Source organism: Ursus americanus, chromosome 26, assembly GCF_024610735.1.
Source record: "Ursus americanus isolate L20-20 chromosome 26, mUrsAme1.1.p, whole genome shotgun sequence".
In the NCBI taxonomy this organism is placed as follows: Eukaryota; Metazoa; Chordata; class Mammalia; order Carnivora; family Ursidae; genus Ursus; species Ursus americanus.
The window spans coordinates 6,926,634-6,953,168 of record NC_142152.1 but is presented as its reverse complement, the minus strand read 5'-3'; the positions used below and the strand labels follow the sequence as shown (position 1 = coordinate 6,953,168).

Sequence of the window (26,535 nt, the reverse complement as noted above, 5' to 3'; positions counted from 1 at the left end):
GCTATCTTAAACTGGAAATCCTAAAGGCTTATAATCTGAACTGCCTAAGCGTGATTAGCTTACTAGTGATTTTCTGACCCCCCCGCCTCCACTCCCCTGCTTCTAAAGAGTTAAAGAATGGACAGCAACATCCTTTGGGTGAAAGTGTTAGTCAAGAGGTTTTAGAGACAGGGCTGAAGTCTTTCAAAGGGAAGTGGTCTGAATGGAAGTCCAAGGAAATATGAGAAGCTACCTGTTGGGCTTTACACACAGGGTGATACACACGGATATGAATGAACTGGGGAAGTCAAAGGGCACAATAAGTCATCAAAGGGCGTCTAGCTAAGGGGAGTGTGTAAAAGGGAGTAGGGCCTCTTGACTTGATTTGGTAGGGAAGTGTCTTGGCCACCCACACATGGGCTTTTCTTTTTTTAAGCAGCTGGTAGAGACACTTCCTTCTCTCCCCAGTGCCTGTCTTCCTGAGTTGTCGCTCAGCATTACAATCACTTCCTTTCTGGGTACCCCTTCCCATCCCAGGAAAGTCAGGTGGTTCCTAAATCTGACTGGACTCAGGAAAGTTTCTCTACACTGGAGGTGGGGGTAGGAGAATGGGGTGGGGACACTAACAAGAGATATGCTCACCATCCCATGGGGGACTGCAGATTCCTTTGCCACAGCAATGTCCCCACACAACTGTTTCTTCCTCCTTCTGGTAAAAGAAACTGTAGGCATAGAAGCATAAAAAACAAATACTTTATGTAAATGACATGAGAAAATTATACTTGGGGACCTCTCTTTTTCCCATGGGGGAAGAAAAACATATCAAGTTTTGATAAAAATAAGGATCTCCTTTGTCAAAAACCCCTAGTGTTCAAGCCTATGTTCATGTTGTTGGTTTGACACCATGGAAACATAGTTGATTGCAGTAGACAAAAGCATGTCAGGGAAAAGATCAAAGGTTAGATTGAGGTTTTCCCCCCAAGACCAGTGAAAAATAATTCTGATTGGTCTTTGCGATGGAAAACATGAAAATCCTTATAAACAGGAAACTCCATCCTCCAGGGGTTCCAAACTTTCTCCAAGATAAAGAACTATAGATTTCAAGCCATCTCTTAATTGTAGACTGACCAGGTTTTCAGACTCTGGTAGAGTTCATATTGATAGGGGCGCAGGGATATAGAGACAAACCAACATATACACCACTTTGGGAAATGGGCACCAAGCCCAACATAGTGAATGTTCTATAAATGACTCAGAGGCAAAACACCCTAGAACCCTGATTTTAGATCTACACATAGTCCAATGGTTCTTGATGCTAGCTAGTGATTTGGAACTGAAGGGTATCAAGTAGTTGTTAAACCTTGGAAGTTCTTTTTTAGGTTTACTACTTGGTAGGAAACAGCTGATGTTATTAAAAAAAAAAACAACTCAGAAAACTTAGAACTTGATCTTTGAATAACTGTGTCTAAACTAGTTTATTTAATAAAGATTATCCTTTTGCTTCACATAAACCCATGTTAGGTTACAGAAAAGGGGCAAAGTCCTGGAGGGTTCAAATTGCTTCATCCCTTTAACAGAAGCACATTTTCTCCCAGCAATGATTTTTTTAGGAGAAACCGAAAACATAAAAGAAAATGCAATGATCTGAAAGTTTCATATTTTTCTCTACTTGTATCAACACCCCATGAGCAACTGAGGGTCTAGGTGGTTTTGTACACAGCTCCACACTCAAATGTATAAATTGGTAATTGTATGTTCAGTTTGTGGGATGGCAGTCGTCTACTATGCAGAAAGCTCTCTCCCATCTGAGTGCCCTGCGTCGGAGAAAAGTAGTTGTCTTTGGATAGCATGCAGTTACCCACGGACTAGATGACATACAAGATGACTGACAATTTTAAGAGCATCATGAGTCCATTCCAAAGATCAGAAGTGCTTAGGTCCTCTATCAACCACAGGACAGTTGGTTTTCAGCCTGACTTCAAATTGGGTTGAGGATGGCCAGGCAGCCGAAGCAATGTGGGGCCAAGAAAAAGCCCCAATTTTCGGAGGATATAAGACACATCCCTTGTTCTGTACAGGTGATACTTCTCCTATTGACCTATATCATAAATTAATTTTAAAAAAGGAAATGCTTCAAAATGAAAAAGATTTTGATTCTCGAGACCAGACATTCTTTTCTCTACCACCAGTTGAATAATTTCAGCAGTAGTCACACTGAGACACTATAACTTTATGGAGTCACACAAAGAGGTTACAGCAAAGAGACAGAAAGAGGTAGCATATCGTAGTCTGTGAACACACTGAATGCTACCAAAGCAAAAAACTGTACTATTCTGGGTCCAGTATGTACAAGCTCAAAAATATGTACGTGTTCTTGACTTAGTAAACAACTGGCAATATTTAGCAGTGCAAAGTACAGAGGCGTTTCATAACGCTGTTTTAATAACTCACAGAAAACATATACATACACCCAATGAATTCATCTCTTTATTGCATATTGCTTTTTTAAAAAAATGTACGATCTCAATAACACATACGACATTTTTTTTCTTGGTACTATAACAACAGTCTTGCACCTAAAGACTAAGAAGTTCCAACTACTAAGCTAGTAAGATACAAGACATATCATTAAGTTTACAAATTATAATGCTTTCTTTTTGGCATTAATTTAAAAAAACAAACAAAAACCTTTAAAATACACACCCAAGAGAGAAAAGTGGCTACTTACACCAGCACCAATCTAAAAAGTAGATTTTTTTTTTTTTTCAACAATGGCACATGGAATTACCTGCACAAAGCTTTTGGGGAAAGAAACCAAAAATGGAAATGGTAAAGGAGGCCTACCAGGATGGCCGTATCAAAATGAGGATGATTACAAAGGGCAAGAGGGACACGCTACACGGGCTTGCTCCTCTATGTGACACTCCATCCACTTGTCCATTCCTTAAACTGTAAAACAAAGCCATTTGCAAAATACAGTTCCAAAATTGAGCCAAACCAAATTTCTCTTGCTATAAATAGAAAAGAAGATAGAGGCACTTTTGTTAAGGAATAGACACATCCATCATCATCTCCCATTCCTCATCTCCAAGCCTTTTGGAGCAAAGTCTCTGTCTGCACCTTTAACCCGATGGATTCGCAGACCTTGGTTACTAGGGGCTGGGGAGCACAACCTCTGCTGTGAATTTATGACCGTCTTATCTGCTAGAGTCAGTTACTTCCATAAAATGGGTAGAAAGTCTCTAAGTTTGCAATGAGGGGGAAAAAAAGTAAAACCACTGCTCTTGACAACTCTTAGAGTATATTTCACAGCTTTCACATAGTGCAGAGACCTTGCCATCTGCACTAAGCATTATAGTTTATACACATCATTTTTAAATAGCATGATTCCTGTACAGCGCATATTGGTATTCTATTCGCCCCTTTATCCCCATTAGAACATAAGCTCCTTGGGGGCAGGGACTTTGTCTTGCTTATGATTGTAGCCCTACTAAGCCTGGCACATAGTAGGTGTTTAATAAATATTTGTTAATTGACTGAAAAACTCAATTTAGTGAGTAAATAATGTTCTAGTGCAACAGGACAAACTGCTCTCTCCACAGGAAACCCAACCGCAACAGGATGGTTAGAAAGAAAAGAGAGAATCTTAGCCCCCCTCCCCCACTACAAATAAATAAAGCAAAGCCAAAAAAAAAAAAAAAAAAAGTAACAGTCCTCTTTATATATAATTTAAGGATATTAAGAGTTGGTAGGTTAATGGTAAGCATCTATAGTTTATTTTCTAATGTTCATTGTTTTTATTCATTTCTCCCTGAGAGCTTTATCTTTTGGACTGAAATTTTACAGGTAGCTTTACTGACACACAATTTAAAATGACAACATATAAACAACAAACCACTTCAAACATACTTAGAGATAAATAGATCTTGGCATCTCTGTTGGTGGTGTTGATATTTTGTGCATTCACTAAGTGTCCTTTAGTCCAGACCCATATTGACAGAAGATGCAGCTTGTCCTACAAAATAGGAAAAAAAAAAAAAAAAAGAAAGAAAGAAAGAAAGAAAGAAAGAAAGAAAGAAAGAAAGAAAAGAAAAAAAAAGGCACCCCATAAAAAAAATTTAAATAATTTTTATCCCTTTAGAGAATTCTTCCTTTTAGGTCTTGGGTAGGAAATTTTATTTTTAAAGTTTATATATCTATATTGTTAGAACAACAAGCACATTCTGGCAATCTTGTTCTTTAACAAGAGCATGAATTGCATTTAGATAAATAGTGTTCTTTTCAAAAGCAATGTAAAGAAATCTTCAAGAGCGCTTGGCAGAGAACTCGATGAAATTAGGGGGAAAAAGTTGATGCCCAAGTTTTAAATATGTAAAAAAAAGTCTGACATTCTACATAATTCGGATTGTGTGCAAGATGTTGTCAATAAACATTTACAGACTGCACCCCCACACCAATGTCGGAAATTCTAAGCTGGTCCTAGCAATTACTGATGCAACACACCAGCATCACATTGTCAACTATCAAAAACCATTTTAAGTCGATATTTTTCCAACACCAGTTTCACCAATGAAAATAATTTCAAAGTATAACAAGCTTGGAAACCATAAAATATTTCTCAAGCCTTTTTTTTTTTTTTTTTTTGCTTTTGTTTTTCCTTTCAACGCTAGGGAATGTCTCTGTCATCTCTTTCAGGAGATAGTATTGTGCTTCTGAACAGCCGTGGTGTTCGGGGGGGAAAATGAGCCATACTCAGTACGAATGCATACACAAAGGGCTTCTGAGCAAATACGTTAACATAGATTTTTTTTTTTAACCATACGTATAGGTCTCCAGACAACACTCAGACTTCTATATACATTTTTTTAATATATATGTACATGTACATTTACATACACACACATTCACACACTCACTCACAGATGAAGGAAGAAATTGCCACTGTTTGGATTGCAAGGCAGTGTAATGAAAAGTTCTAGTCACTTCAAAGGGCCGCTAACGAGCTTTCTAAAAAAGTATCCAAGGAAAATTAGAAATTAAGTTTTGTGACTGGTCTCTCTCGGCTGCTGTCCGTCATCTGGTTGGTAATACGCTTGCGATTCCGTTTCAGTTTAGAAAGGTCTTTGTCAAAGACTTCTCCTGAGCGTAGAGCTGAAACCAGGTCATCGAACTCTCCACCCTCTTCACTATTCTCTTTTGCTTTCCTCATTTTACGTTCCCTTTCACGTTGTTCTTTGAGCTGCAAATAGAAAGCAACCTCTTACAGAAGTGTCACCGTGTTGTTTTGTTTTCAGTGGAGATGAAGTCCTTGAAAGACTACTCCAGTCACATCAACCCGTGCGCATCAAACAACTGCTCAGCCCCTCGGACCTCCCAACAGAGGGGGAACTGGGATGTGAGGTCTCATTGTAGAGCAATGAATAAGAAGAAAGACGACCGCTACTTTGTGATCAGACACTCACCATCTAGAATCCAGGTAAACCTCATGATATTCTACTTGAAACTAGAGCCATCAAGGCAATTCCTATGGCTATAACGGAACCAGGAAGTTATCACTGAACAGACCCCAAATACTGGTTTCTTTGATGGTATAGAGGGACTCAAGCAAATGCTCATTGGGCCCCTCTCCTCACATCGAAGGCTTAGCCTGTATCTCCTGTGGATGCCTGGAGCCTGCTACGCATGAGCTATTATTATTAAAAGCCAAATTATACATGTACATTATAGAAAATTTAGATAATTCATATAAACAAAAGCGGGAAAATCATCCTTAATCCTACTGTTAAGAGATAACCATGGTGAAACTGCTGGGGGTATACCTCACCACACAGAAATAATTTTGTAAGCTTTCTTTTATCATTAAACATTCTTTGAAAACATAACTTTTAAGGACTGCATAAAATTCCATTATGTAGCTATTATACCATTTAAGCTAATGCCTGGTTGGTAAACATTTAGGTTGTTTTCCATGTGAGGGCTAGTATAAAGCCTGTTGTTCTCTTTGGGCAGATTTATGATTATTTCTTTAGAATAATTTCTAAGAAATAAAACTCCAGATCAGAGGAGGTAGATGTATTTTTTCAGGCTTTGGATACACACTGCCCGATTGCCCAAGAGAAACTTGCGCTGATTTAAACTCCGAGCAGCCTTCCAGAGAGCGCTGCGATGCCCTCCTTCCTGCCGGCACAGCACCGCGCTGTCCTCACACCAAGGAGCTGAGCACTGGTAGACGGTACTTCCAGGAGGGGGAATCGGCTTATGTCCTCATTCTCCTACCTGCGCTTCCATGCGAGCACGGCGTTCCTCCTCCTCCTTCTTCCTTCTCATGTTTTCATTCTCTTGTTTGGCTTCTGACACAGCTTGAAGAAACTGATCAAAAATGCCGAAGAACTCATCCGGCTGGATTTTGCCAGCCTCTTCTCCAAAGTGTTTCACTGCTTTAGTAAACTGGAAAGAAGGGAGTTTTAAGAAGTTCAGGGTTCCAAGAGAATTCTGTGATCACATAGAAGTCTCTCTCGAAGTAGTGAGGCTCAAAGAGTTAGATATAACCTGCTGGATTTTAGTGAGCCTGTATTTATCTTTGGCTGCTCAACAGGGCCATCAATCATTGCTAAAGTAAAAAATTTAATACTCCTCGACTTTTGAAACCATTTATTCTTTTCCACTTCATTTCAGCTTAACACCAATGATTACCTACTCTGACTTTTTATTAACTAAACAGTAGTAAAAACAAGAAAGCAAAATATCATAGGGCAGAGCACTCAAGACATAAAACTAATAGCAAACTCAGCAGGGGTAGGGAAACTTGTACTTTTAACTTTTCTTTGAAGTAGTTGAATATCATTTATTGGTGCCATATGGTTAATATCAAAAGCAAATGGGATCCAGTGCTTCTTAGCTGCTTTTCCTAATCCTAAGTAATGCTAGTATTGTGATATTTCCTGGGCCTCAGTTAGAAAACAGTCATGGACTATGGAGTCATTAATGCAACCCCAATTTATGACCGAGAATACAATTTTATTCCAAAGCCTTTGTTAGACAGAACCCCTCCCACTGCAAATCCTCTCAAAACAGCTAAAAATGCAAAATATTAAGGGAGAATTAAAAAAAATTAATACAAATATATGTATATTGTAACAAAATAGTTATTTCCAGTCTCCTCAGCTTATTTTTCCTTTGGATTGGTGAATATGTCAGTTTATTTAATATTTTAATTCTTTAAACTGAAGTATAATTAACATACAGTGTTATGTTAGTTTCAGGTGTACCACATAACAATTCAACAATTCTAATACAGTACTCAGTGCTCACCAGGAAAAGTGTAGTCCCCATCTGTCACCAAATGTTATTACAATATTCTTGACTATATTCCCTACGCTGTATTCTTCTAGGTTTATTTCTCCTGGTAGTTATCTTCATAACTCAGGATCGCATGCTTTTAGGAGTCTTAGTGGTATCATAACTTTCCGAATAATGTTCAATGCCAGTCATAACGTTTGTTAGAATTTTTCTTCCCTCTGTAAGGATCTAATGCTGTTCATCTTAAGCTACTAAGGAAGGTGTTTCCAGCTTGAGTCAAATGAATTCTCATTCCCTATGCCTAATCAACTACATAACATTTTCCAGATCTTTAATTTTCTTCATTTAGACTATGAAGTGCTTGTGCAGTGCCCCCAGCCCAAGACTTTCTAATTGCTTTTTTCTTGCATTACTTGCCTTTATTATATTTTTTCTGATATGTCAGTAATACTATCTCCCTATAGGAAATGTTTTCAGTATTTATTCTATTTTCCCCCCCTAGTTTTACTGAAATATAATGGACATACAGCACTGTATAAAATTAAGGTGTACAGCATAATGTCTTGACTTCAGTATATTGTGAAATGATTACCACAAAAAGTTTAGTTAATATCCATCATCTCGTACAGATACACACAAAAGGTCTACTCTCCTAATAACTTTCAAACGTAGCACGTAGCAGTGTTAACTACGATCATCACGTTGTACATTACAACCCCTATACTTATCGATCTTATAAATAACTGGAAGTTTGTACCTTTTGACCACCTTCCTCCAATTCCCCCTCAATATTTATTCTGAGATAAAACAATCACAAAGTTATATGTGTGTGCGTATGACATCTTCTTGTTGTCGTGTCGTATCTTTAAATTTATAATAAAAATGTTCTTTTGCCATTTCTCTCTTCACTGAGGAGTTGTTCTCAACGTTTTACTATTTGGAAATATTCTAGAAATCAGAGCTCTTTAGGGAAAAATAAATTGTTCCCATGCCACACGCAAAGCTCTAGCTTGCCTTCATGACTTTATAAGCTAATTTCTAAAAGTTCTGCTATGAACAAAAGGGCATTAGATGGCCTACAACTGAGTCTCTAAAACATTCAAGTTCATGCACTCCAAGCCATCCTGAATGATCTTTTTATCTAGGAATTCTAGTGATGATGAAGTCATGTATATTTTAGTCTTAGAAATCTGAAGAAAACTAGTCCCAGACTAAAGTTCCCACACTAAAATAAAAAAAAAAAAATAGTAGGTTGTGCATAAGCGTGTGTTTTTACATCAAAAATTAACTGTAGGGTTGATTCTTATAAAAATGTTCGAGCCCTCAAGGAAGTAGATTCTATGCTGCCTGGTTTGGGTGGGGGTGGGGAGTCCCTTCCTTTACAGATCTGTATCATCCAAAGTGGTGAGGCATACATAAGACATGGGTTGGGGGTGGGGGCTATCGCAGAGGAGGTTGCTGACATCGATCATGGGACAGCAGAAGCTGCACTTTTAACAGCAGTCCTCTGACCATATATTATCTTTCCATTTATTTAATCATGTTGGAAGTGGGGTTTACGGTTGAGACTAGCTACTGTATCCTAATACAGACGTCTTCTGAACTATAAGAAGTTGTTCATGTACACTACACAGAAACAATCATCCATACCTATTACTAAACAGATGACTACCGGGAAATGATATCCATCACTCAGGTATCGAAGGAAAGTTAAAGCAAAAGACTATTGTGGCAACTGAGAGATGAGCAGTTGTGGAGGAGCCTGACAGGATGGGGGAGGGGCTTAAGATCACTTATTAACAGTGAGAGGGGGAGTGAGAGAATGTGTACACGCACATGTGTATGAATGTGTATGTATTTTGGAAGAGGAAATAGTGGGGAGGGGGAGAAGCTAAGGTCCGAGTTATTAGCCAATGAAAACTTTTCCTCTGGAGGAAAACAAAATTTTAAAATAGCAAAAAGCATATAAAGCACTGTATTATTAAAACACACCTCTTGTCATGAGGCTGTGAATTAAAGTGTATCTCCTTTAGTAAGTTCTGCTGGAGATTTTAAGAGGGAATTTCCTGCCCCAAGTCTCTATCTCAGGAGAGCATATAACTTACAGGTACTAGGACACGTGGCCTTGGTTACATCTGATCTCACATTTTATCCTGCCTCTGGTTTTCATAATCGACTCTTTTCTGGTTCCCAGAGATAAGTACTTTAATCCAATATCAACCATGAGAAAATTGCAAAATATTTACTGGTCTTACACCATCCAGATGCTCTGAGGTCTTGTTAACCTAAAGGCAACACAGACCAGTGAGACAAAAGGGTGTGTTTCAATGATCACAGTCCTAGATATGAATATGTTGAGTATCTGCCAGTCTCAGCCCTGTTCAACAACGCTCAGTCTCAAGGGGACACCTACCAGGTCTTTAGCTTCCGCGAGAAGGTCTTCCACATCAGAGAAGCTGAAGCTGGCGACTGTGATGAACTGGCTGACAACAGACACAAACTTGTCTCCGGGCTGTGGGGGCTGAGACTTCTGATATTCCAGCTCCTGAAACACAGGAAGTGGACGATGTCAAGGTAGCCTTCGAATGCGGACACACCTTGTCTAATTTTCCATATGCCTCAAATTTAGTAAGTCAGCGTAGCAAACACATCAACAGCTCCTCTGAAACACTTTGTGATACCCAAGCTCCCCTGGCCCTTCTGTCCACCACGCCAGACCCATGCCCATATGCACCAACATATTTGCAAACAGCAATTTAGCGGATCATCTGAGTACTTTAACCATATGATTTCTTACACTAGCTTTAGGACGTGAATAGATTAGCATTTAGATAAAATTAATAGAAGTTCGGTAAGGAGAGCAAATTGGATTCCAAAGGAGTGTGACTGAAAGCAAGGAAGTTGACTGTTGATATTCTGTACTCAGAATTCTGGTAATTCTGGTTCCTTGATTTTTCCTTCTTTCCCTCGGGCCAAGGCTACTGACTTTCTACCTGAGGATATCTGGGTCAGTGGAATTTCAACTGTAGGGTTTGGCACCGTAATTGTCTACCATTTTTCTTGTTGTCTGTACTATTTTGTTTTTGGGAACAGGCAGGTAGGAGTATTAGTGTCTTATTAATTACCCATATTCTCTATTACCAGGGTGACGAACACACAGATTTTTCAAATCTATTTTTAGTAATTAATTTCAACCATCACCAGATGCACTTTCTCAATCCCACCCTCTGTGAGTGAGGGATTATTTTCCTCATTGTACTGACACATAAATTGAGGTTTAGAGGGATTAAATTCTTAGCTCAAAGCCAAGCAGCTGATACGTGATAGAGCCAGAACTTGAACTCAGGTCTGTCTGACTCCACTGTCTCAGCAACAGCCACCCTGGGCACCAACTGACTTAACCGGCATCTATTTTCTTCCGTAACTGCCTTGGCAGGGGCACTAACAAACAGGAGAGAAGTCACAGGCCACGGGTTCTGATTCAGCATCCACCACTGATTCGGTTCTTATCCGTGACAAGGGGCCTGGGCCTCAGTTTCTTCACTTGTAAAAAGCAGGCAATATCCACATCACCATGAGAGTCAATGAAATGACAGAAGTGGAAAGTTATAAGTATGGAAGTTGCTGTGATTGGAATAAATTGCCACAATTCTAGTACTTTGGCCTTGAAAGTGAGCATCTATGTATGCGAGGTATAGAGATATAAAAGCGATTTCAAAGTATTTCATTAATGTATAATCTCATTTCATTCAAAGACTGAATTCGGCATTCCGTCTTTGATATCTTTGAATGATATAATCCATTTGTGTCAAGCACAATTAGGATTCATGAATATTTAGACAGGCCAAAGTCTCCCTCCCAGTATTTCCTCCCAGTGCTACATCTCGACATGTATGCTGCCCCTTTCCTATGAAAAGCGTGTTACAGTATACATGCCCCAGGTGCTGGGGAGATTTCAGCAAAACTACTTTTAATAGATCCCAAACCCAAAACTTCCTCCCCACTAGGACCCCTCCCCACACCTTGCTCTGAACTAGCTTAGATGCAAAGGTGAGAGCATCTCTTATCAGGCTTTAGGGCTGTCATAACTGCCACGCTAGTCTCGAGAAAGCCTTCCACTGGGAGGAAATGGGAACCCAGGGAAGGCTATAAAACCAGTCTCATACCAAGCTGCCCTTATCCAGCTGGGCCTCTGAAATCTGAGAAGGACCATCCTACTTGCTCACTCAGTGTCTTGGGCCACTGGGGTTGGCAGAAAAAGATTTCATTCAGCTCATCTCCTTTACTTTTGAAAGAGCATTCCCCATTCCCCCCTGCCCAAAAGCCTTACATGCTCCCTAGTTTATTAAAAACAAACAGAAAAAGATTAGACATTGTGACTTTAACTTTTATTGGAGTTATGTCTTTAATGAAGTCAACTGCTTTCTCTGGCATAGTTTTACTATTAAAAAAAGAAAAGAAGGAGGGTCCTCATGGCATTACTAATAAGTGATGTGAAAGATACTTAAGAGACAGTCACCCTTCCAAGCTGTCTATGGAGCAGTGTCCTTTGTCAAGTGCCAGGCCAGAGCCAGGACCACTCTCCTGAGCAGGTCTCTCGTCCTGACCCGCCTCCTGGCTTGAGGCAGCACTGGGCGGTACCCATGGTACCCACGCGGGGCTCGGCTGCCGCGGTCATGTGTAAGCCCACCAACTCCTCCGCCTCCAGCGGCCTGGCCAGCTATCCCTCCACAGCGGCCTGCCCCAGGGACAACCCCACTGCTATGCTCGCAAGTTCACCCCCACCCTCCTTCTAAGTCACAGCTCAAAGTTCACGTACTGCAAAAGAGAAGCTTCCTCTAATAAATGCCAGTCATTCCACAAGCTTTGGACGAAGCTGAATCCACCCACCTTCCTCAAGGCACCTTTGTAATCACTGTGCTTATCTGGACATGTTCTCAAGAGCAGACCCGACTGCTCCTGGCCATTGCAACACCTGGAGGGCAAGGACTCTGAATCATTGTCACCCCTGGCCTTGAGAATGGACCGTACACCCCAATGTCTATTCAGTAAATACTCCCCAAAGGACCAGCTCTGCGACAACAGAGGTATTCCACTGCTCTGCCGAGAAACAACATCACTTATTAATAGAACGTAGACACGGAGAGGATCCTTGAAGATTACCTAACCCAACCCACTTTAATGAGTCCTGCCTCACAGGTAGGAAACTGGGGCAACCCTAGGTCTGGCTCCCCAGTTCCTGCTCCCACGATACCCCCACGACATCCTGTAGCTGAGTCACTAGGGTGACACAACCTGCCTTTGCTTCTTCATTGCTGTTGTTTTCCTACTTTGTTATTTTTTAATCAGTAACTGTTTATCCTGGGCATACCACCGTGCTGGACATCATCAGCACTAGAGGTAGTGAAGAGACTGGGAATCAGAAGAAACACCTACTCACCATCTCTACTGCTTTCAGGCCACTTCTCAGGGTGCTTATTTCCTTGTCCAGCTCAGTCATGCTGTTGTAAATAGTAACATTTTAGTAACCAACATGTGACTTAAATGTATTAAACAGACGATGGGTTTACAGATCTCATGCTTGGAAGTCCACACTAGTTTATTTTAAATGTTTAAAATTCCCTTCCATGCTCCGATCTCACAGAAAGATAACATTTTAAACTTAGGAAATTTAGATATGGAATGATGGTTGGTTTCTGTTTTCCACAGCCAGCAGGTATACTTTATAGCTGAAAAATAGCAGGATAGAGATATCTCCCATGTGTACAAAAATACTTCATGTTTCAATCTCACAAAAATCTCACTTACACAAATTATTATTATTATTATGGAAATAAGTGTTTTTGCCATACTTGGCTCCCTTTGATCAAGTTAAAGAAACGGTCTTATCCACAATCACGTTCACATTGTACTCTTCGTAATGAGTGCAGTGCTTCTCTCTAAAGTTCTCGTCATGTGGATATTATAAAGTGATGGCTTAAACTTTTTTTTTTTTTTTAAAGATTTTATTTATTTATTCGACAGAGATAGAGACAGCCAGCGAGAGAGGGAACACAAGCAGGGGGAGTGGGAGAGGAAGAAGCAGGCTCATAGTGGAGGAGCCTGATGTGGGGCTCGATCCCATAACGCCGGGATCACGCCCTGAGCCGAAGGCAGACGCTTAACCACTGTGCCACCCAGGCACCCCACTCTTTTTTCTTTTTTAAAGGATTTATTTTTAAGTAATCTCTACACCCAACGTGGGGCTCAAACTCAACCCTAAGACCAAGAGTGGAACGCTCTACTGACTGAGCTAGCGGGCACCCCAATGATGGCTTAAATTTCAATCAACAATGATATTTCTTGGGGCGCCTGGGTGGCTCCGCCGTTAAGTGTCTGCCTTCCGCTCAGGGCGTGATCCCAGGGTCCTGGGATCGAGCCCTGCATCGGGCTCCCTGCTCGGCAGGAAGCCTGCTTCTCCCTCTCTCACTCCCCCTGCTTGTGTTCCCTCTCTTGCTGTCTCTCCCTCTGTCAAATAAATAAATAAAATCTTTAAAACAAACAAACAAATGAAATTATATTTCTTAAAGTTGTGCCAACTAGATTTCATTGTCTCTTTGTATAGAGAAAGTTTCCTGGGCTTCTCCTATAAAATTTTCTGTTTGATGGCTTTTAAACATCAGAGATTGTAACATAATCCTCTCAGATAATTCAGATGTAAATTCACCAATATTTCACTTAACATTTTAATTTCATGTCTCACATTTCTACCAAATTCTATGAAAAGAGGGAAAAAATAAGCCTGCTCATCATACTTTTCAAATTCACTGCAAAAAAGATGAAGTTTTAAATACACACACACACACACACACACACACACATATATATATATATTTTTTAAAGGGCCAAAAGGAGGAGGGAAGAAGAAGGAAAATTGCCTGTTCTTCAGTCTCTGAAAAGTGGTGTGAAGTCTGTGGTGAAAGTTTGGCAACATTCCATTTTATTTTTAGTTTCTTCATCTGCATAAAGATTGCTTTCCATTAAAAGGTTGCCTTGGTTTCTGAGAGTGTGTGCACATGTGAAAATTACTAGCAATGTCCTGACGTTTAAGTTGTATTTGCTTGGCTATGTATCCTTGTTAACTAAGGGTGCTCCAACCTGTATTTAATAGAACTACCTTTTAAAAGTACTAGTGAAACCACATTCCTTTGTTATACTTTTAATAACTCAGAAAATTAGGTTTCCTGGAAGTTAACAATTACATGCAGGAATAGTCCAAAGGAGCTAGAAAACATATATATCCAAAACCATGTAACATATTTCAGTGACTTGGATAGGATTCAAACTTTACTTCATATGCCATTCAGGGAAAAGCAAACAGAAGGACCCTCTTCATGCAATGCCAGCTAACTACCTCAATGGCTGAAGCACTGTCCAAGTGATTAAAAAAAAAAAAACAACCTAAACTAAAACAATTCCCTGTAAGTACTTACTTTACTTTTGCTGCTTGAGGAATGTCCCTCAGTTCTTCATTTAGATTGAGGACCTTGGGGTATTTATTTTCCACAATAGTTATGAGATAGTGCAAAAGTGTGATGTTCCTACAATTAAAAAAGGAAAAAGTGTTAAACATGGTTAATATCTGTATATGACTTGCATATTCAAGTGGCTGAACCTGCAAGAACTCTATATTCCTACATGGACTTCAAAATTTGGAGATTCGTTTCAGGCAGGGATTCTCAAGAGAAGGGAGTAGGGAAGAGCCTACGTGAGATTTACATAACTGTATGACAAAAGGAAGCATAGATCTTCAAAAGGGAAGGGGACAAGATTTACTACTTTAGCTCATAACAAGCATCCTTCAACATCTGGATGATGGAAATGAACTGGAACCCTTGTCAATGGGGACATACCTACCAAAGACAAGGTGTGCCCCAAGGCTCACAATAAGCAGGTTGGGGTGGGAGGGAGGATGGGCACTGAGGGATGCTTAATTCACTAAAAGGGACAGCTATTTTTCAAATCTAAAAGTACAGAGCAGTGACTCACTAATAAGAATTTATTGATAATTCTCATTTAAGCTTTTTCAACTCTATGATAACTTCCCCCTCCCCCAACTCATTTATTTTGCTAGCTTTTGTCCCCTCTGACTCATCTGTTTTGCTGTCTGTAACAAAGGGTGGTCAGAAAGTTAGAAGGTCCCCTGCTTTAGGGCTGGGCCTGGAAGTGGACCAGGACTGTGCCATCACGGCTATGACATCCTTGCAGCCAAGAATTCATTTCCTAATTTTAGCAACACTTCAGCTCCTAACTGTATAACCCAGCTCCTTCTTTGGTGGTGACAGGACTGAACCCTGACTGACCTGGGTTGAAAAAGTGGATGCCTGATAACACTGTCTGTTAGGCCAAGCTGTGGTAGTCTGGTCCTGCTGTCCCTGACTCCAATGCACATTACAGTCACCTGGACCCCAGATGCCTGGGCCAACCTGAGATTCATTTCACTGGAATGGGGGTGGGGCCAGGCACAGGTATTTTTAAAAACTCCTCAGTAATTCTAAGAGCCAGGATCAAGAACCACTAGTCTACTGAAAGTTACATAATCAAGAGGATGCAAATGTATTTCTTCAAAGACATGTTCATAATTTGTAGGCAGTTTGCTAATTTACGATGCTAAATCACAACAGCGCCCCCCCCCCCCCAGCCCCCAACTAAAGCGAAGCAGAGTTGTCAAATAATTTCCTTTCCTATAATCATGAAATGGTTTTCACTTCTGGTTACCCCGGCATCTTCCCCGAAGTCAATGCAATCCCATTCCTCTGAGTCAACTGGCCCAGGTGTGAAAGAGATTTTTCCTTCATTTTTCTTGCTTTCAAGAAGTAACTGGAAAAGACTAGCTCAGCAAAATAAAGTAATGGCTAATTACTTTAGTGGCTAATGATTCTGGCCATTTCCTTTACAGATTTTGAGCTGCTATCCTTCCATTCCAATTTTGCTGTTCACAGAATCTAAGTGTCCGCCCAAGTGCCTGCTGAGGGAGGGAGCCACATCCCAGCAACCATGACAAGAAAGGGTAGAGCCATTTCTCCTCACTCTTTCACAGAGATGCTTTGTTATTTGGAGAAACTAAATTTTATTCACCGCATATACTTTACTTAGTGTAGAAAGACTTCATGCTGGATCAGAACGTTCACATTTGTTGGCTATCCAAATAGCACCTCATTTGACTGAATATAAATTCTTGAAGAATGAAAAACAACACAACAGCCACACATTTGATTATCTGCTGGTATTACTGGAAACAAGTCTTTAAAGCAGGGTGAACGTACCCTACATTGCTAACTGACCCACCCTTGTGCAGTCTGATCAGATTCAACCGAACATGTACCGAGTGACTGCTTACCAATAAGGCACTCTGCTAGGCACTATGGGTTTATAAGACACTGGTACTATTTCTAAGGACCAAATATAGGAAGAAGAAGAAAAAGAGATCAGAAATGTTGTTAATTTAGTATTTTGAAAAGGCTTGTGTATTAAATTCTATGGTCACTTCAATAAGCAGATAATCACATAGTAAGTGCCAGGTTATCAGTAATGAGGGGGCAGAAGGTATCAAAGAAAAGAGAGAGAGAGAGAGAGGACTAACTGAACACACTTCCTTAAAAAGGTGACTGCTCTTTATATGCAGGTAAGATGTTGCAGTTTTCCTACTACACCTTCCAGATACAATCCATCTGTTGTTGGAGTAGAGCTGAGAACAACAGAACAGGTGTTAAATACCTGCGAGGCCAAATACCTTGCTTGTGATGTTAGGCAAGCTAAATGAGCCACTTTACAATGCCTCAGTTTCTTCATCTGAAAATAGCGATACAGCACTTTGGCCTGTGTCCGGCATGTAACCAAATACGAAAGTACTCTGGAAGGTCAAGGGCTTACATTAAAAATAAGGTGGTAACGGCATAGCTGCCCTTTGTTAATCTATCTCTACATGATGCAAAAAATAAGCTTTATGCTATGCATCACTAATCTTATAGAAAATATAGAGTAAAAAGCCTTAGTAGCGAGGGAATAATTAGGGTGAACAGCCGATATTTCTAGAAAGAATCTGGATGCAGGGAAGTTCACCTTAGAGACAACTGTGCAAGGTGCTTTGAGGCCAGTAAGAACCTTAGCGAAACGGAGCTCCCGGGGAAACTAGTGCTGTTACACTTAACAATCCTACCTGTGAATGACACCAGAGCGTTTCTCACCTCTTGGTGTTTCTAACAAGAATCCATTCACCTAAAACACACTTTCCAGGAAACGTTTTGAGGAGTCTTGGAAGGAGCAGCTTAATACCAACAGCCAAAACACATTTATACCTCATAATTTTTTACAGCGGCTAGCTTCAACCTATAAAGGCAGGCAGGCATACCCTAAAAGCCCAACAAGCTTCACATTCTATCATCAGCTGTCAGGTTTTTTTCTTGTCCCTGGAACGCAGTTCTCTGTGAAAGGTCACGAGGAGACCTGTAGCATGCGGGTCACTTTCTGTTTCTTGACCTGGGCGCTAGTTACGCAGAGATTCAGTGTGTGAAAATTCACCCAGTGCACATTTCTGACTGGCGGACTTGTCTTTAGCATATTATACTATAATAAAGGGTTTATCCAAGAAAACCCTAAACCTTAGACTAGATGCTACCCCTGGGGACTGAAAATGGATGAAAGATAATTGGCCCAGTGGGGATTTAGGGTTATTTGTGATTAGGAGAGAAGAGAGAAGTCACTGCTGGAGAGGGAAAGAGCATGAGACAAGCAAACCAGAGGCTGCAGTATTGGGGAGGCCCAGGAGGCCCAGAGGGATCCTGACTTCAGCTCCTGGGTCCTCCATGTGTTGGAAGATACTGTACTTACTTGTCAATACTAGATTTTGTGTCAGCAATCTTGTTTAGGCTGGCTATCTTGAATCCATATGCATTGCCTCTTTGGCCTTTATTCATGTAATTTCCAAATGCCAAAACCACTTCTAGCAACTGCTTCAGGGCGCTGCTCCGAAACACCTCTTCTGAGCCGGAACGAATTGCTTCAAAATAAAGCACACGTAAACACAACTACTACAACCAAGAGTCTTCAGTGGTACCCACCCTAAATCCACACGCCGGAGAGCAGATACTGAAGATGTTAGACTGGGTCATCAGACGACCAGGGAGCACTTACAAAACACCTAAGCTAGAAGCAGACAGTGAGGGCACAGGGAGAGCCCGCTGACGTTGCTCAACAGACCCAGACATAGCTGCACCGTCCTATCCTTTCTTAGTCCTTTTCTTGGCTGACTCATCAACCGTAAGCAGTTAAGAATACATAGAAAGTGACTGCATTTCCCACATTCCTGTGCAAACACTTTCTTGCCTGGTATGAGTCAGATCAACAGGATTACTGATCAATTCTATTGACAAAAAAAACCTGGCCAAATGTGTTTCATGTTGCAGCTTGCAGGTGTGGTCAGGGATTGGGGCTGGAGCAGGGTCCTGAGTCCAGCCTGCATTCTGTGGCTGTGCTCTTCAGCTGCCCATGTTTCAAACACTTAAAAATTTTATAGCCTTAAATCTTCCCCGAGAAATATCTAGTAAAGCACCATGGCAATAAAGCTACTTACAGATTTAACACTAGTAGCAGTTAAATATATTTCTCACCAACACCCAGGAAGTTAAAAGCCCAGTTCTACAGAGGAGCCCAGGAGATGTGCTGTGAGCTCCAGAACCCAGGCTAGGCCAGAGGGCCAAGTGTGGGCCTTAAGTAATTACCCATCAGAATTCCAAATGATTTTAAGGAAAAAAGAAATCACCCAAGGGATCTTGCTAATTATCTGCACTAGGACTGTACTTGCAAACGGGCACTTATGACGAGCATCATTTTCAATCTGGAGGCTTGACTTTACCTTCTACTTTAGGTTTCACTTCTGCCACACGCTCTGCAAACTTCTTCTTGAAGTACAGTGATTGCAGTCTTTGCTGATAATGATTAATTCTGTAAGAGCAAGCATGGACTGATGAACATTTATTAAGATGTCTATGTTCGCTCAACGGATATGGAGGTGGAGGTAGGGTAGAGCACGCCTCCCCAACACACACACACACACACACACACACACACACACCCCACACACACACCCACACAATTCCTCTCCTGGACAGGAACACAGGAAATGAGGCCACGTTGTCTGGAGAGCCCATTTCCCTCCAACCAACAGGGGATATTCAGGCAATGGCAGCAGGGTCCTTAGCTCTAAACAGATCAGGCAACTGCTAAAAGAGAAGCGGAGTTGTCTCCTTCCCTTCCTCAGAGTCCCAGGAGCTCTTGTGAACAGAAAAGATAAAAAGGAATGAGAACGCAAAGCCTCCCCCCATTCTGCTGCAAGTAAGGGGCTGTTTCCTACGTTTCTCCCATGCTTCTTAACTTTCCACAAAGTCTGCCTCCAGCAAAGCAGCAGAGTAAAACTTGTCTCCATCATTCTCTCCTCATATCATGCTCTCCCCACTCATGTTCCCAACCACCCTCTTTCTTTACAGCTAGCTCCCTATCTGCTCCCCTCAGGGCTAGCAAGATAGCAACTAGTCACCAGAGATAACAGGATGCAAACTGGCCAGCTAAGATAAGTCGGGGCTGCTGAGAGGGTCAGGGCAGGTGTACAGGCCTTCTGAAATCAAATCACCACCTTACCGGCTCTCTGTTGGGAACTTCAGTCCAGTAGCCCCAAATAACCAAACAGACCTGCGTTTGCAGCCCAGGTTCTCCCCTTGTTAGGTGACTTTCAACAGGTAACTAAAGTCCTCCATTAGATGGAAGAGAATACCTCCCTACCCAACAGCTCTCCTGGCGGGGCTGATAGGAGGATCAAGGGGGATGAGGGACGCACAGCCCTAGACAATTACGAAATGGCAGCTACTGCAGGCAGCCATCTATTTATCTATACACAGGCCTGCTGTGCACTTCTGTCAAAATGCCAAACCACCGTTTCTCCTGCAGTGGTATACAAAATGGCAAGTTGAGATGGAACAACAACAAAAACAAGTCCGGAGATGGCAGAAATGTAGAGCGAGAGACATGTTCACCTTGGCTACACTCTCAGGCCTTTGGTACTCAGGGGAAGAGCTCTGCCCTGCGGTTGAAGGAGTCTCGGGACCACTGGTCCTTGGCTAATGCAGAATCAATTTTCCAGGCCTGGGATGGCAAACAGACTCAGCTCACAGGCCAAACAAAATTATGAAGCAGTGGCTGCCTCTGGGTTTTCTGGAGAAGGGCTGAGAATGCTTGGCAAGGCTCTGTGGGAAGTGTGCCAGGATTGATTAGCGATGTCTGCATGTGTCACGACTTGACATCCAGACCCTAGCTGTTCATTTATGTGGGCTCCAGGTTGACACGGCTGAGTCTGTTCACTTTTTTGAGATGCTGAGGTACAGAGAGGAGTGAGATACAATCCCATAGCAGTCAAAGTGGTGGGGAGAATGACACCGACTGGAACCAGGAAAAGTCATGACTTGTCTAGGTCCAGAACCAGAGGTAATTATGAAGAAATGCGAACCCTGGCTCACCCACGGGCAAGAACTCACATAAACAAAACACATTCCACACAACTCAGACTTAAGAAGATTTTGTAATTTAAAAAGGCTTTAAGTTAAGCCCAGTTATTGGCCCAAATAATTCAACCAGAATTGCAAGTTTAACTTCCCGAGAAAGGGAAGGGGCATGTTCACGTTTTATGCATTTTCAAACTCACCGGCTCATTTCGAAAAGGAATCTATCAGCCTTGGCCATCCGATCCAGTTCGTGTTTATGTTCCTCCAACAGGTCAATGTCACTTTTCTCGGGAACAAATTTCAAGAGCTAAAAAGTACATGCAAATATTAAAACTGAGGTTTAAAACTAAATTCTTGCAGCAATTTTTCACTCTTTCAGTTAATTTGCCCCGAGATGAGACTGTAACTTTTGTTTAATTTATAAACTCTGCTACAGGTCATTGTTAAGATACAATACAAATGACTAAATCTTTTCAGTTAGGTGGTCAAAAGGTACCAACTTCCAGTTACCACGTAAGTTCTAGGGACGGAACGTACAGCATGAGGACTACAGCCAACACTGCTCTATAACGTACAGGACAGTTGTTAAGGTCAGTTCTAAGAATGGTCATCACAAGGAAGGATCTTTTTTTCCTTGTTTATTTTATCTATAGGACACGATGGCAGCTACTAACTAAACTTACTGCAGCCTCATTTCACATCTGTAAGTCGAACTACTACGCTGTCCACTATAGTGATGTACGTCAATAATATTTCAATGAAACTGGGGGGAAAATCTTTTCTTTTTTACTTACAAGTAGTTAAATTGGTATAAGATGCATTCCTGGCAGCTTTCTAGTCTATATTGTCTCTCAAGTCAGATTGTGGAAGCTCTTTACCAGGATCCAGTTTGCACAGACCATTGGAGGGACTTTGGAGATTCAACACTTTCATTAGAAGATGATGTGACTGAGGTCCCGCGAGACAAAGCCACTTACCCAGGATTACTAAGAAAGTTCGTGTAATCGTCAGAAATAGAACTTAGGTCCCTCGACTCCCAGCTCAGTGCTTTTTTTCTATTACATCATGCTGGAATGAGTAATTCTATGTGTATTTTCCATTCAACTTGTTTATTTCTCTGGCTTATCTAAGTCCATCTCATTTTTTGCTCCGTGTCGAGATGGATGAGAAGAACACAGTAGGATTTGGGTTTTGATTCCATATTTTATTTTGGCAGAAGAAATGAACATGGAATGCAGGAGAAATAGCAATAATATTTAAAGTTGAAAAAGTACTCTGTGTCTGATTTCCTTTAAAGTTACTAAATCGAATTTAAATGAAAAAAAATAAAGTTACAAATATGTGTGTGTATATACACCACAGCCTTGTCCATGTGTGCTATTATCTGGATCAGATGCCCTTGGATATATACATTTTTTAATGACATTGACCCTCTGGACCCCAAGATGCTCCCCATAACTTGAAGCTGGCATTTGGACGGTTCATTTAGTAGGTTCCCAAAGTTTGTTGGATTTAGTGAAGGGACCTCAGAAAAGGCAGTCAGTCTGGGTGCCACCAGCAGGGAAAGAGGATTAGAACTACAGGTGAATGGTGTGCAGTGGGAAATATATTCCGGTCAGAGTGCTTGTCATGTGTCAGGGTCTGGAGTGGGTTGCACAGCATTTATGCAAGGAGAACAGCTGTAATGGCAGTGGGGGAGGGCAGCAGTGGTCAAGGGCAGGGAGTAGCAAGGACCTTATAAGAAGTTCAGTCTTTATTTTGAGGGCTCTGGGATAGAACTTAAAATCTTAAGTAGGGGAATGAATTTACATTTTAAGAAGAACACCATGCTCAGAGAATGGAGAAAGAATTAGAAAGGATCAAAAGTATTGGGGGGGGGGGTTGTGATTACACTGTTGGTACAGTAATCCAGGTGAGAGAGGATGGTGGCCTGGATGGGGTAGTGGGCAGATTCTAGAGCTATTTAGGGGGTTGAATAGAACAGGCCTGACTTTTGATGGATGATGAATTATGGTAGAGGATCAAAAGGATGAGATCCAGGCTTCTGGCTTAGGTAACAATGTATACAGAGTGGAATAGGAAACCCAGGAAGAAATGGCTGGAGGAGAGTGGATGGGGAGAAAGTGAGTTTAGTGTCTGAAATACTGGCAAGAGTACCAAGTAGCGATTCCTTGTTGGCAGGTAGACAAATGGGTCTGACATCCTAGAGAGAGCCGTTTAGAAGACAAAGCACTGATACTGGTTGTAACATGCAAGGATGTAAGGTTAGGTAACCAGGGGAACCATCAAGAGAAACAAAGCAGGGCTGGAGAGAAGCCAGTGTTTGAGGAATGAGGACACGAGGAGGAACCTTCAGAGGAGACAATGAAATGCCAAAGAAACACATTTCACCATGGGACAAGTGGCCATTGGTGTCACATACCAGCAGCAAATCAAGGAAGATAAGGACTGCAAAGTGCCCCCTAGCTTTGGCAACAAGGAGGTGGTGAGTCCTTGGTGAGAACAGCTTTAGGGAGGTGAGGAAGAGTGAACAGGAGGTGAGTGTGGACAAGCTTTCAAGAACTCTGCTTGTATCAAAAAAGAGAGAGGCCAGTAGCTAGATGGGCATGTGTGGTATTTTTGTGGTGTTTTGTGAAATGGGGAGACTCGAACAAGTTAAGAGTCAAGAGGAAAAGGTGTAGGATCGAGAAGAGGGGGGCAGGGTGCTCTGATCCGGCTGGGTGTCTGAGCAGAAGGAAGGGCTAGGCCAGAGCAGAGGGCAGAGACACCCCTCTTTCCTGACGGGATGTAGTGGATGTGGATGCCAGTGGGTTCACTGGTCTGGTGGCCTGACAGATTTGAGGCACTGATGTTCCTGTGTTCAAATGGTGCCAGTGGACAGGATACGTGTCTTCTTGCTCTTCCTCAGTTCAGGGAGGAAGGTAATAAGGCAAGAGGAAGGGAGAAGGAAGAGAGAGAAAAAGACTTGTTTCTTCCCCTTAGTTTGGATTTTTATCTACTGGGCAAGGAAATTCAGTTCTAGTCTTAGGGACTCCCCCTCCCCCCATGACACACGCACTGCTTTGTGTGTGCTAAGCCCACAGGCCCCTGTTCATGACAACACAATCACCAGCTCCCTTTTGTACAGAACGCTGTGAGAGGGACCTGCCAAGGCTCAGTCCTTCCCAGAGCAGAGTCAAAGGACGGTGTATGGATAGTTTTAAGAGAGGAATGAAGAGTTAGACAAACACCTGGGAATGAGGAGAAAGGTACACATTCCAAGAAAGAGGAGTGTATCAATCTTGTCTGAGTTCTGAGCTCAGCAGCTAAAAGCAGGAGACGAGGGAACGAATGTGGTTCAAACGCAAATCATAACTAGGAGTAAAGAGAGGCTAGCTTCAGAGTTCATCTGGGAGAAGCGCTGTGTGGAGGAAGAGGAAGCAGAGGAAGAAGAGTAGAATAAGGAGGGAAGGGAAGAGTGTGGTAGACGACCAGAGGAGGACACACAGAATTATCAGGGCAGACCAGGTCAAAAGTATCCCACTTGGCCAGATTCTGTGTCAGTAGATCGATTTTCTTACTTGTATTTATTTGAAGTACATTCTATTTGCACTGTAAGCCCTTTTGGCAAGATCTTGAAATCCCTTCCCTCAAGGAGGAATTTTGCTGGATGCAATTTCACAGTAAACAGATCTTGTGGAATTTTAAACATACGACCTTGTCAATAGGGGCTGAAGGCCTAAGGACCAATGCAGCTTCCCGCCTAGTTCCTCCCTCTGTGAGAGCAGCTTCTGATGCAGGCAACCAGACTGCAGGGTCAGCTGGGGGCCAGAGAGGGGCAGAGGGGCAGTGGGCTGCACTTCTGGGCAGAGACTCTTGTTAGGACTGGTATACAGATGAAGAGGGAAGAGTGTGCAGAGAAGCTGCAAAACGCTCTAAAAGATTAATTTTTGGTTTAGGACTTCCATTTAAACTACTTGTACACAAAGTATCCTAACAGGTTTGGCTACACAGTCATTGACCATTGGTAACTAAGTCAAGCCTCAAAAAGGACAGCCTGACAACTTATTCCATTGCTAAGCGTGAGGGTTTCCCCAGGACGACTGCAGCTGCTGGATTCAGGGGGGCAGGTGCACTGAGGTGTGGTGACACCACACACATCACTCCTCCCTGCTCTGCCTGTGTCGGAGGAGGCCTTTTTGGACATCAGTGAGCACACTGTGGAAAATGCATAAACATACAGGCACTCCCCCCGAAGCAGCCACACCAGCCAAGATCACTGTTAACAATGCAAACGGCCTCCTTCTCTGCTTCTGGAGGCTGAGCTTGCCTGCAGCTGAGACCTCAAGTTCAGACGGCATCACAATCGCTGGTGCCCACAGTTGACCTGCAGTGGACCTGGCGCTGACAAACGTGGACCTCTAGATCCAAATCACTCAAAACCGGACTTCGTACCGAGGACAATGAGAAAGCAGACAGAACAGTCTTAGAGTGTGGAGACGGTCTCCTCAGAGCACCAAAAAATGTAGGGCCAGACCGAGAGACAGGTAATGATCCCTGAAACATCTGCTAGTTCAACGTTGTCATTTGGGGGACAACTGAACAAAGCTGCGGGGAAACACATAACAGAGTTGGAACGGTGCCACAAGACGTGTTAAAGGAATACAGCACGGAGAGAGGCTAAGTCACTCCACTCAGCTTGCCTGGCCTTGGTTCATATGAATTATTTCGACGTAGATGACAGAGCTAGGGGTTTAACAGTAAGTCCTGTGGCGTAGGAATGACGAGTCGAGGCCAAGACACAAACTACATTAGGGATTCAGTAATGAATCAGTTTACGTAGTAGTCTGTGATCTCACAGTACTAGTGAGATTCTCTATATTCCTGTCCAGCAGACTTCCCTGAAGCTAACAGGTTTGTATGACCTATGAAGGCATAATAACTGCGGCATGAGGGACAGAAGCTGGCATTGTGGGTCCCAGGCATCTGACAACTTTGTGACCTTCCTTTTCACCTAACATTTGGAGGAGAATGAGAGAATCAAGTTTCTTAAGAGAGCCACATTCAACCTTGGTTCAGAGATGAGGAAATCATCCACCAGCAACAACCAGATTTTCTCACTATCCCACTCCCTGCTGACAGCCAGCTGTCCCTTGCGCTCTAAGTCTGGCGACTCACCTGTTCCAACATGTCCTTGGGCAGATCCTCTTGCTCGTCCATTGTCAGAATTGCCCGCTTGATTTCATCATTGGACAATTTCAACCTGGATGAAGAATATTTTATTTTGTTAACAATATTGGCTTGAGTATTAAAATTTAATGCAAGATAATTCATTCTGCTACTCCAGCTGCTGATTTTCAAGAATTGTTTTTCTCAAAATCTCTTAGTGAAAGCTTATTTCCTGACAATATTGCACCTAAAAATAGTATTTTGAAACGGCTTTAACATTCTTTCAGAACTCCGTAATGCTCTGCTGACACAGAGAACAAAGCTGTTATGTTCTATTGTTTAGTTTCCTTAAGTAAGGGATTGGAGGATGAGAAATAGGGAAAACACCTATACGCACAGTTTTCTTTACTATATAGTATCCATGAATTGTAGACGAGAAAAACTAAAGTCTTTTTTTTAAAGATTTTTAAGATTTATTTATTTTGAGAGAGAGTGCACGAGTGTGCAAGCAGAGGCGCAGAGAGGGAGGGAGAGAGAATTTCAAGCAGTCTCCACGTGCAGTGCAGAGTCCGACCTC

At 42.0% G+C, this 26,535-nt stretch overlaps 1 protein-coding gene across 2 annotated transcripts in view; it reads right to left on the bottom strand.

Moving 5' to 3' along the window:
- Positions 1-2,444: 2,444 nt before the first annotated feature.
- DAAM1 (dishevelled associated activator of morphogenesis 1) overlaps positions 2,445-26,535 on the bottom strand; it is a 162,883-nt gene continuing 138,792 nt past the window's right edge. For both annotated transcript variants that reach the window (XM_045810547.2, XM_087855975.1), the window contains exons 17-25: positions 25,968-26,052; positions 21,011-21,117; positions 19,172-19,260; positions 18,148-18,316; positions 14,751-14,858; positions 12,719-12,779; positions 9,692-9,823; positions 6,256-6,426; positions 2,445-5,218 (exon numbers count right to left, since the gene is read on the bottom strand). In XM_045810547.2, the coding sequence (XP_045666503.1) occupies positions 5,009-5,218; positions 6,256-6,426; positions 9,692-9,823; positions 12,719-12,779; positions 14,751-14,858; positions 18,148-18,316; positions 19,172-19,260; positions 21,011-21,117; positions 25,968-26,052 (1,132 nt within the window). In that variant the 3' untranslated portion in view covers positions 2,445-5,008. The remainder of the gene's footprint in view (positions 5,219-6,255; positions 6,427-9,691; positions 9,824-12,718; positions 12,780-14,750; positions 14,859-18,147; positions 18,317-19,171; positions 19,261-21,010; positions 21,118-25,967; positions 26,053-26,535) is intronic.